At 43.8% G+C, this 12,490-nt stretch overlaps 1 protein-coding gene across 1 annotated transcript in view; it reads left to right on the top strand.

Moving 5' to 3' along the window:
* Positions 1–12,490, top strand: part of Csgalnact1 (chondroitin sulfate N-acetylgalactosaminyltransferase 1) — a 193,955-nt gene that overhangs the window by 133,070 nt on the left and 48,395 nt on the right. The window contains exon 4 of the mRNA XM_004630620.2: positions 6,945–7,161. Within this exon, the coding sequence (XP_004630677.1) occupies positions 6,945–7,161 (217 nt within the window). The remainder of the gene's footprint in view (positions 1–6,944; positions 7,162–12,490) is intronic.

Below are 12,490 nucleotides of genomic sequence, written 5' to 3'. Positions count from 1 at the left end.
GTCCTGAGCCCTGTTCTGGTCCCTTTTCCTCCCCTTCCCTCCCCTCCTTCCCCTGGCATCTGCTCCTCTTCCGTCGCTTCCCCCCTTCCCCTTCCCCTCTCCTTTCTTCTTTTTTTTCTCTCTTCTTTCTCTTTCTCTGTCTCCCTTTCCATTACTTGTCCATCCATCCATCCATCCATCCATCCATCCATCCATCCTATCTTTCCACCTATGAATGTATTTTTAATTTATAGGTAATAACATACTTATGGCAATTAATGTAATGCTTTGATTTTTGCATATGTCAAGAAAGATTTGGTCCAGCTAATGAACATGTCTATCTCCTCACTAATTTATTGTTTGTGTTAAGAACATTGAAAACTCCATGTTAGAAATTTTAAAACATGCCATTCCTTATTATTGCCCATGGTCACCATACAGTAAAATAGAACACTAAACTTATTCCTCCAGTATGAGAGACTTTGTATTCTGTGGCCCACAACTTGCCTTCCCTTTTCCCATCCCTTCTTTTCCTGCCCCCACTCCTCCATAATTGTCATTCCACTCTGCTTCTGTGAGCTCCAGGTTTTTAGAGGCACAAATAAGTGAAAAAATTCAGTATTTACATTTTTGAATATGGCTCATTGCACTTGGCATAATGTTTCCCACTCCACCTGTACCGTCATTAGTGGCAGGATTTCACTTTTTCTTAGGGTAGCATAAGGGCCACACCACCTTTTCCTCCTGCTCTCATCTATTGAGGGACACTTACCTTCCTCTTGGCTATTCAGAATAGTGCTGGAAACATGAGGGGCAGATAGCTTTTACTCCTCCTTCTTTTCCATAGACTCCTCCTGGCAGCCTCCCCCATACCCGTAGCTTCAACACACCTGGTGGAAACACCCACGTATCTAAGAAGGGCGCGTCTGCAGACATCTCAGCTGCTCACACAGCTCCTCAAATCAGCACGTCCAAGCTTAATGCATACATCCTCCCTCACCTACCAGGAGTCCCACTGCACCATTCCCGTCCCTCCATGCCAGCCCATTCTCCAGCCGCATCTTCTCCAGCCTCTTTCCCTCCCATCATCTCCACAGCCATTTCCTTGGGACAGGCTGCTGTCATTCTGGCTGCCCCAGAGGGCCTCTTCCTCCTGACTCCTGAGCTCTTTCCCTGTCATCCACTCATGTTCTGCACTGCTGTGAGGTGAATGTCCCAAGACCTCACCTCTTCCCTGTGAAAACACCAAGCTGGCTCTTCAACAGATGATGGGCAGGGGATGGTGCCAGCGGGCCCAGGCAGCGTGGCCTCTGATTCTGCAGCTACACATCCCACTTCTTTCCCACAGATGTTCAGCTGTGCTTAGCTGCTTCAAATCTTCCAAACATTAAAAGTTCTTCTGTGTTTGTTTTTTAGTACCTTGGCTTATGCCATTGGTCTCTCTTTAGTGTACTCTTTCAGACTTCGCAGTGTCACGTACCCATTCAATCTGCACTTCTGGAGCTACATCTTCTAGAAGATTGTGCCTACCCTCCGCCAGGTGGAGTGCCCTCCTTTTCTGTTTTTACTATTCCCAAACAATACAGTACACAGCTATTTACATAGAATTCACCTCAAAATGATATTTATAGAACCGAGAGGTGATTTAATATGTACAGACATATGTATGTTTTATGCAAATGACTTGAGTGTCTTTCTCAGATTTTAATATCCTTCAGGGATCTTCAAACCAATTTCCCAAGGACAGTTATATTTCTATTTTGTTTTTTTTTTCCTGTTGGTAATATCTTTTTCCTTTCTTTCAAAATTTACTACTTTCAGTGTTTCACAAATTGGGCATTCCAATAACTGCTATCTAACAACTGCCAAAATTATGTGGTAAAGTAAAAGAAAATCAGTAAGCGTAGACATGGGGGTCGATGGCGGGTAAATGAGTCAAGCACAGTGGGTTTCACTGCAGATTTTATGTTGTTTATTTGAACATCTCAGAAGCTGTTTCCTTGATTCCTTTTGGTTTTCTGGATTGTCAGTGTTGCCTATGAACATGACTCCAGGCAGGGAGCTTTGGAACTGGGTCTGTGCAGCCAGTGGGCAGCAAGGTGGGCAGACAGGGAAAGTCGCTAGGTCCAGCTTGCCATCTGCTTGGGCCAGATGATTTTCGTGGTCCCTTCATGTTCTCAGGTGTGCGGATGGTAGTGCAGCTGAGGAAGCGTCTGATGGATGAAGGGTCGCTTGTCACTGAGAACATTGTGCAAACCTTCCCAGAGAGGCAGGACCAGACTTTGAAGGGCCAGAAGTAGAAATTAGACTAGTATGTGCCTGTGAGAGTGGAAGGCCCCGCTAAAGGAAAGCAGTGATTGTGGGAAAATGTATGTGACGCAAGTTGACCATGAATCATTTAAGTGTTCATTCAGTAGTGCTAATTATTTACAGATTGTCCAGCCAGCACACTGTCCATTCTGGAATATTTTCATCTTTCCAAATGAAAACTCTAGGCCCATCCAACACTAACTCCACGCTCCCTGCTTTCCTTTTCTCCAGCCCCTGGTAATATCTATTCTCTTTTTTTGCCTATGTGATTACATCTAATTTACTGCCTCAAATAAAAGCAGAACCCCGTGATATTTGCCTTCTCGTAAACAGCTTATTTCACTCAGCACAATGTCCTTGAGATTGTACTTGTTGTAGCATATGTCCGAATTTTCTTTTTAAGTTTGAATAATATTCCCCTGTGCATATTTGTCCATTCATCTGTTAGTAGAGATGTGTGCTGTTTGTCTTTTAGCCATGCTGAATAATATAGCTATGAATACATATTTTACTCTTTGAGGAACTTCCATAATGCTTTCTCCAGGCTCTGGGCTGTTTTGCATTCCCACCTGTGGCTTCTCTAGGCAAGAGCACACTTACCAGGTTCAGTAGACACCAGCCTGACTGTAGCCTGGATCTCATAAGCGGCAGTAGAAAGAGGTGCAATTAGGACAGGTTGTGTCCACAGCCCGGAGTCTGGAAGGCTAGGGCATGGGGCTAGTACTTACTCCGCAGGCCACTGGAAACTCTAAGGGCTTTTGAGCCAGGGAAGAGTAGGATCAGAGTGGCTGTGTGGGCAAGTTAAGGGTGAAAAAACTATTTGTGGAGTAGATTGAGCCAGGGCACAGGGATGAGAATCTGTGAGCTGGCAGCTGATTGCAGCGATCTCCCTGAGAGATCTGAGCTCCATAGAGAAAAGTCAGAGAGTCAGAGATGAACGTGGAGACTCAAGAATAAATATGGATGAATGACAGATGATTTGCAAGCAGATGTTTGCATGGGCTCAGCCCTGCATGGGCTCAGCAGTGGAAAACTGGTGACCAACTGAGTCTGTGAATGTTGAGTGAAGGTAAGGAGTGTGGCAGTGAGAAGCAGCGCCCCCCTTCTCCTAGCATGTCATGATGTCCAAGGTGAAGACAGGACACATGAGAGCACCTGCTCCTGGCCAGCGCCTGGCCTACTGGAGGGGCAGACTTTGCAGTGGCTGCTGACCTGGTTCTTGGATGCCTCACCTAATTTTTTGCATGCCCTCACCTAGTCGGGGCTCCCAGAGCCCAGCCCCTTGAACAAGGAAAAACAGAGGTTGGGTTATTTGCAGAAGAAGCCAGAACACCACAGTCAAAGTAAGCTGAGCACCTGTGGTGGGAAGGAAGGACAGAGAGGTGCCAGTCATGGTGTTTAAAGAAGATCTAAGGTAGCTGCTCAATTCTTATTTTGATTTTTAATTTACATAGTATGTACATACTATGCACTTGTGATAACCTATTATAAAATATTATAGGGAATCTATCCCTGATCTGAAATGCTTTGGACTAGAAATGTTTCCAAATGTGGAGTTTTTCAGATTTTGGAATATTTGTATAGACTTTACCAATATGAATAAAAAATCAACACATGCAGGGAGTGGTGGCACCACTTGGAATCCCACTACTCTGGTAGGCTGAGCAAAAATATTTCAAGTTCAAGCCTAGCCCATGCACAAATCTGAAATCCAAAATCTTATGAAGGTCTTATGTGTGTCTTAGAAAGTTTATGACTTCAAATTTTCTGATGAGGGACATTTGATCTGTGTCTGTGGGACTGATTTGTTTTGTATTTACCATGTGTAACTGCCAACTCACAGGTTAAAAGTATATTCCTTCCTCAGGATACTCTGTCCCCTTTTTTCGCTGTTCCTTTGCTTTCTACCACTGAAGATTCCAAGAACCAAATGGATTCTTTTCAGTATCGTTTCTCTTGCCAGATGACAAACTGTGAGTGCTCTCAGTGTGCAGTGTGTCAAGTTGTGTGTATGGGTGTGGTGACTGTGGGTTTTGGTGGACCTAAGTTGTGAAGGTGTTTTAGATTACTTCTATTTAAATAGAGTAAAGAATCTAAAATCAGACTGAGAAGACATAATTAAAATAATTAGGCAGTGTATGAGGAAACACACCAATAAGTGGATGTAACAACTATCTCAAGGCATTGTATGTGCAATACAATAAGAAAGCAACTTAAATCATGGTGAGACCCTCCTGGTGAGATCTGTGAGACACCCTGGATCCCTGCACACCAGGGCCTCATGGGGGGAGGTTGGTGGAGACCACAAAGATGTATAGTGCTATGTAGTTACGGGGTCATTAGTAACACGAGTCATTGCATTCTCTGTGTTCTTTATGAACAGAGATCCATTTCTTGCGATAGATCTGAATATATTGCTTTCTCTCTTTGCAACTGTGGAGTTAGAATTTTAAAAAGTTAATGATTCTTATCCTGGTGCTGAGAAAGAAAATGACTCAGTTGGAAAAACAATCTCCCAGCCCACGCACATTTTTTATCTGCACGTTGAACTGTCAGCAGCCTTTTCCAGGTTCAGTGCTGTGAGAGGAAGCCGTGCTGCTAACAAAAGTGTGACAGGTCGCTGCCACCGACCTGCTCCATTATACAAATGCGCCCTCTGTGACCAATTGTGACTCCTTTCAGACTCAGCCCCACCTCATTTGGACCCTGGGAATTGGTGGTTAACCAGCTGCTCTAGATATTAGAGGTGGGAAATGGACCTGTTTCCTCAAGGGGCCTAATTGCTTGAAAGAATTAACTTGACTTTGAAGGCAACCACGTAAGGTTTTCAAGGAAGTCCCTTGAGCTTCCAAAGAAATAAACTGCAGTCTTCCGTGACTATCCAAGCCCAGCCCCAGGACTCTGAATTCTCTTCCAGTGTGAGCACAGTGGAGCTTTACCAGATTCCCTGATGCAGAGAGCAGTTGCTCGCTGTGTCCTGGTAGTCAGAGAACCAGCACAGGCTTCAGAAGACAACCTGGTCCTCGTCCTTCTGTGCCTGCGGCCTTACATCACCTATGCTCTCCTGGGCATCGCGCCTTTTGAATGGTTGAGGTGGGCATGTAGAACACCTGAGAAACATGGGGCTTGAAAATTCAGAGCACCACACTCTTCCCTGTGCGCCTCAAGAAGACCCAGACTTTGAACAGGATCAAAAAGAGGCTGTGAGTCCAGGTATGGAGGCTGAAAAGCTCCTGTGAGAGAAAGAACAGAGAAGAAAACCTAGTGATGTTTGTGAGGAAGACATGTAGAAAAGGGCAGGGAGAGTGAGTAAGAAAAAAGAAGTGGTTGGTGAAGGGCCTTGGAAGCCTACGTAACTCACCAGAGGCGGACATATTTTCCTCTGGAGATTTATTTTTGTGGCTACTCAAAGCCTGGTGGGTGGTTTCTTCAACTAACCTGAAGATTAAGAGGAAGGAGGAGATGTGGAGTAGAAAACATGGCATAAATCAAAACTAAAAGCTTCTCTGGTGATGTTGACTTTTATTCATTTTTACTTTTTTTCTGACTTTCTAGAAAGCACCTACCATGGCAACGGTATTAGGCTGGAAAGGGATCCTAGTCATCAGGGGCATTGTTTGCTCTTTAGACAGGGAAATTCTGACCCTGATGACCCTGGGGGAGGGGCTCATCTAGATAGCTGAGCTGTGGCAATGCCACCTTCAGCCTGACAAGTGACACCTGGTGGGGTTTCTGAAAGGAGTATAAGCAGACTTCTCTCCTGCTGCCGGATCTTTGCACCATGTCCAGTCACAAGGTTGACAGAGCAAGCCAGGGCAAAGATGTCATGAACATTTTTAAGTGTTTCTTTCATGCCTTGCTGTTGTAATGCTTTGACATGTATTGAAGAATTTACTTCACGTGGGAACCTGTGGGGAAAATGAGGCACAGAAAGGGCGATTTTCACAGTAAATCTGTGGGGCCAGGGGATTTGAAGCCAAGCAGTCCGGCCTTAACATATATACTCTAAAGTACTAAGCCACACTACTTAGAGGTAAAAAGGAAGATACGAAACTGAGGATGGTGAATGGCCACCACGCTGGGTGCTGAGTGTTACATGCCTTATGCTTCCAGAAGCTTCTGGAGGGACACATAACTCAAGCGTCTGGCTTGAGCTCCTCTAAGGTGCCCTGAAGGGATCACCATGGTTGGTTCATCTGAATAACTATAACTTCTAATCCATCATTTTAACACACACATTTAAAATAAAATCAATGTAATGGGGGTCTGTATCCTCTTAATCATGTTGCATAAAATGTGAATAATAGAAGAAAGGATACATCCTACTCTGCATCATAATCAGTCTTATTTTGGCATATTTCCTAACAGCTCTTTTATGAATAACCCTGAATAATATAAATACAATTTTACATCTAATACTGAAAGCATTTTCCTGTATTGTTGTGAAGTCTTCATAACTGTGATTCTTAGGCTGATAATATTTTTTATTTCTTATGGCATTTTCACAGGGAGCATTTTGAGTTTTCTAATAATCACTGGAGGTAGAGATTTAATATTAGTGTTTAAAAGCATTTTGTGCCAGATGTTGGTTATAAAGTCACTCCGTAGACACGGTTACTTTTTTAAACCAGCTTTCCTTGTTTTTCTGTTAACAGGGATCTATCGAACAGAAAAGGATAAAGGCACTTTGTATGAGCTCACCTTCAAAGGGGACCACAAACACGAATTCAAAAGACTGATCTTATTTCGACCTTTTGGCCCAATCATGAAAGTGAAAAAGGAGAAACTCAACATGGCCAACACGCTTATCAATGTTATCGTGCCTCTAGCCAAAAGGGCGGACAAGTTCCGGCAGTTCATGCAGAATTTCAGGTTTGTTTGTTTGCACATAGCATTTATCTTCCTCAACGTGGTGCGTGTCAGAACGCTGATACCATTTCCCGTCATCGCCTTCGTTTCCCCTGCCAGCTACAAAGGCCCCTTTCTCCTGCCTGCTCAAAGCATGTTTTCTTCAAATGAAATTTATCATTTGTATTTACCTTTCCCTAGAGCAATTACAAAATTCCCCAGTATACATATTTACATTTGAGAATGAACACGAGAAGGCCTGGGTTTTCATCAGGAGTACAGAGGTAACCCAGTGCCTTGAGTTTCTGTTCTGACTTGAGATTGAGCTTATATTTGGGAACAGAGGGAACCGAGGCTCTTAAAGACAAGTGGGTAAGGGGCCTGGGAGATGGCTCAGTGGAATAAGTGCTTCCTTGGCAAATGCAAGGGCCTGAGTTCAATTTCTGGTTCTAAAAAAAAAGGACAAGTGGGTAACGTTCTTGGTCCCAAGGGGCAGGGAGAAGTTGGCTCACTTGTCCAGAGTGGTGCCTTGCTAGTGGAGGCCCCTGGTCAGTAGAGGGGCTTCTGCGTTAGCAGTGACTGCAAAGAACTGGATCAGGCTGTTCATTCCAAGCTACATCTCCTGCGAGACTGAATTGAGAACTGTACTGGGAAAGTTTCAAGTACTCATTTTTATACTCAGCAAGACTATGTGGAGTTCCTTTCTCGGCTGCACTGATGTAGCTTTTACTCCTGTGTCTGGAAGCTTCTTATTAAACATCATTGGATATTTTAATGCTTTATGTCTGAAGTGCACATTTCACTGACTTTCACCAACTTGTTTCAAAGAGACAAAGTCATTATCTGATTATAAATCTTGGAAGATGAAGCTTACTTTTAATCTTTAATCATGAAGTTCACATTATTGAAAAGTGTGGATATGGTTGGTACTTCACAAACTTCTGACTAATGAACACATTTTTTTTTAAGTTAAAGAGTAACCCATTTATAATCAAGTTATTTAATAGTAGAATCAAAGTCTGTCCAGACGAGGTTTGTGCCCTCATTTGCTCTAGTCTCTTATTTTAGAATCCCTGACCTGTGGTTCCCCAAGCAAGATGTGCAGACCAAGTACACTCTGCTGCCCCAGGGCGGCTGCCCCCTTGCCTAGGCCAGTGCTAGATGGAAAACACTTCACTATTCAGACCAGGAGTTGGCCTCCGGTGAGTGCAGTTCTAGCACCTGGAGAAATGACTGAAGAAATCTACTTCCTCGTAACCATCATAGCCTTCCAAGAATCCAAAGAAGGGAACGGCAGCTTTCCTGCCTCTCCTCCAGGAACACCAGCTCTCATGTTCCCACTTTCTTCTAGTCTTGGGCTCTGGGCTAGAGGTGTCATAGCTGGAGTTCTGCCTTTGACCTTATATAATCCAGTGGGCGTGGGCTCACCTGTCTGTCTGCCCCAGCCTGCAGCACTCACCTCTTCCCCAGTCACGTCACTGCCCAGTGTCCATGGAGCTCCAATAATGAAGTGATGTTTGCAGCCTGCAGCTCCTGTGGTGCTTCTGCATATTCTTTTGTGTCTCCTCTTTGGCATGGCAGAGTGCCATTGGTTGATTGAACATTCCACCCTGAGAACAACTGGACCCATCGTACTTTCCACTACGAGGACTAGGCATGTTGCTTTGGCAGATTCAGGGTTTCTGTTCTTTGATTCAGCACATGGCCTGGTCCTGGAGCATGTTGGGCTGGGTGCGGTAGTGGGTACTCTAAAGGGACACCTGCTCAGCACAAGGCCAGGTCCTCAGTGTGGTCCTCAGGGTTCCTGGAAAAGAATTCTCTTTGGTATGTGTGGTCAGCTTTTTATTCAGTGCCACAGGTATTGTAACTAATTAATAATAGGAGGACAAGTAGAAGGGAAGAATTGTTGAAAAATGTAAGAGTAGTGTCTTACAAGTCTTCAGAAAGAGGGTGGTGGAATGGAATGGAAGTGTAATTAATGCTTCATGTACACAAAACATCCTAGGCATTTTTTTTCTCTTGCTAATGATATGTCCCCTGCAGCATGCAGAGAGGAAGGGGTGAGGGACAGAGACATCCTTGGACAGGATGTTTGGAGAGGCTGTTGAGTGTGCCAGGCACTCCCCCCAGTGTGTGAGAGAGGAGGAATTCCGGATGTGCTCCTTCCCTTCCTGATGCTCCCTGCCTCCCTGGAAAGTAGACTCTGCTGTCACAGAACCAGGTGCTGCAGGAGATACAAGCAAGGGACGGGCATGGGGCCACAAAGAGAAGCCCCTGAGCAGATGGCAAGAGAGCAGAAGCCTGCATTTGCCCTGCGGACCAGGAGTCCCCAGGGCCCTGAGAAGGTGGCCTGGACAGAGTGACTACATGAGGGCTTTGTGAGCTTGCAGACAGCCTAATAAAGATCAGCAAAGAAAGCATTATTCAAACCGTGGTGTTTGGGTAACTAAACAACCATAGCCGGAAAAAACTATTTCACAACCAAAGTAAAGTAAACATAATCAATGAAATATTTAAAAGCAAATAATCCAACTATAAAATTACTGAAAGAATACAAAGTACAAGAAATTATTTATTAAATATTTGATTTTTTTTGCAGTTCTTTCCAACCCAAGATTGGAAACTCTTAACTGTGATTGACATCAAAGGTGCTACCGTGCGCGGTTTTTCTTTCTTTCTTTTTATTTGCTTTTTAAACCTTTATATATTACCCTGTGCTGTGTATTTTATTTAAGAATCCAGTGAATGGATTTTTATTTTTGCTTTTATAATTTAAGCACAGCCTTCTAGTTTGTAGAAGCAGCATTGGCCCTTATAAGATATGTAAGCAATGTGGAACACTACATGGAATGAGTTATTTAAGCAGCGACTTTAACCCCAGTGTGCTGGGGCATAGGCACGCACCACCATGTCCAGCTGATTTTCCCTTTCTTAAGCTCACAGAAGAGAGTCTGGAGGATAACTGGAAAAAATGCTGAACTTGTAGGAAATATTTTCACTATAAGAAGTAACCAGTTCCTCAGAGATACTTCTAAAATTTGAAAACTGATTTGGCAATAACGTTGGAACTATTACCTATTTTTATAACGTATTTTAATTTTACACTGGACTGAGTTGAAAAATTGCAATAAGAAAATGCAATCAGCACAGCTAACACTCTCCCCTCCCTCCACGTTCCACCTTGTGGTTGCTGGCCGTCTCTGACTACAACCTCGTGGGGTTTGCAGCCCTTGTGTGCTGTCCTGCACAGGGCTGGGTGTGCAACACCAAGTGAGTTCAGGCCATCTGCCAGCCGTCCTCATACAGGAGCACCTTGCTTCCCAGGTCCTCTGTGGGCTGTGTGTCCTGGGCCGTATTAACAGGGGCAGGGAGTGTTTGAGCATTGGTATCTACCTGCTGTCTTTGCCATTTGAGAACAGCAACAGTGGGGCTGGGTTTAAAGTTTGGGGATGGGGTCTATTTCCTCTCCTGGGACTTGGTAGGCCCTTCTTCTGGCGTTGGCATTGCTTGGCAGCATGAAGAACTGTTAAGACCACTATTGGTTTTATCTCTTCTGAAAGTGACTTAATTTTTTTAAGATTGTAACACGCTAATGTCTGGTCTTGGCGTCCTAGGTCCTGTAGCCATTTGTCTGGGGTACAGCTGCCTTGCTTGTTTGGGGTTGTGGCTACTGGGGAGACTGATGCTCTGCCTGGGGTGCTCTGGCTCCTCTGGTTGGGTCTGTACTGCACGTACACACTTGTGTATCTTATGCATTTCTATGCGTTAGCTTCTCTGTGGTTTTCAGTGCCTCAGTCTTTCATCGGCATTCACTTAAACCCTCCCCTTTAAATCAGTAATTTGATTTCCTGGTGTATCTACTCTGTACCTTGCTACTTTCTATTTAAAGCCTCTATTTTTTTTTTTTTTTGGCTATTGATGTATTTCCTGAGCACACAATATGCCTGTTAGTCTTATTTTATTTTCCTCATTTCTTCTTTGAACTCTTATTAAAAAATTGAATTCATAATTTTGTTAAAATGTGAAACATTTGTAGAAAAAAATCTTCTGCCTGAATTATACTTTCTTTTAGACTAGGTTTTCATTTGCTTTAAATATTATTTCTTAAATCAGTATCTTTCTCAATAACTCTTGCTGTCTCTTTGCCCCCTCCCCCATCTCTTTCCTCTTCTCTCTCTCTGTAGTCTCTCTCCTGGGATGCAGTGGCTGTGATGTTGCCTTTTGCCTTTCCTGTGTCAGGTGCAGAGGGTACCCAGGCCTCTTACTTGTGCTGCCATGACACAAGTGGATCTTGCTCAGCTCTCTTCTTATGCCTGGAACTGCATGCATCTACTCCTGGATGCATTTTGAGGATAGAATATTGTCCTGTTCACCTTATTTGTGGTATAGAGGGGTGGGTGGTGGAGAGAAAGCTCACCCAGACGTGACCAACCTTCTTTGGCTCTTCTGAGCTTTAGAGCAGACATGCGTCTAGTTGAGATGCCCTCTTCCTCAGGGTAGATGTATTTGGCTCACACAGTAGGTCTTCAAGTGAGACCTGGAATCCTAGAAATAATCAGCCCATGTTATTTCTCTTCTGTTGTCCTCTTCTTCACTAGCACTTTCTCTCTTTCAAAAGCGGGAAAAACAGTTTGGGCTGCTCCTTCAATGGTCTGTGGAGCATAGTAGAAATATATATCAGGTATGTCATCTGACTGTTAGTATTCCTTATTCTTGTTCTTCTTGCGCTGATGAAGGATCTTTTTTAATTTTTTAAAAAATCTGATTTTTTAAAAATTATTTGGTACAGGGTCTCACCACACAGCTCAGACTCATAGTGATTCTCCTGTTTTCAACCTCCCCAGCGCTGAGATTACAGGTGTGCACCACCACACCCAGACTTGGTGGCTGGCTGACCATGGCCAGGGGCAGCGCTGGCATGAAATGTGTTGCCGGGGATCGAACCCCAGTTCTTATGCTTGCCAAAGCAAGCACTTAGTCTGCTGAGCTATTATACCAGCTCTCGCTTAATTTTTTTTTATTAGTTCCTCTTTGCATTATGTAATGGTGGACTCCTTGTGGGGAGTTGGTACATGTGTGCAAGACATCATAATTCTTTTTTCATTCCTTTCCCCTCCTCTCCCTTCCCATCTCTTGATCCCCGTCCCATTGGAGAAAGATCTGTCACCCTATTTGCTATGAGCTGTCATGTACTTTGCTTTTTATTTATATTTTAAATTTCTCATGTAAGAGAAACCACGTGACATTTATGCCTGTATGTTTAATTTATTTCACTTAACATTGCAGTCTCAAAGTGGATCCATTTTCCAACAGATGATTCAAGTTTATCTTTCGTTATGGCAGGATAGTACCC

The sequence above is a fragment of the Octodon degus genome, unplaced genomic scaffold, assembly GCF_000260255.1.
Source record: "Octodon degus isolate 3935 unplaced genomic scaffold, OctDeg1.0 scaffold00036, whole genome shotgun sequence".
Classification (NCBI taxonomy): Eukaryota; Metazoa; Chordata; class Mammalia; order Rodentia; family Octodontidae; genus Octodon; species Octodon degus.
Note: the sequence above shows the minus strand (reverse complement) of the source record. Positions and strands in the feature narration are given on the sequence as shown.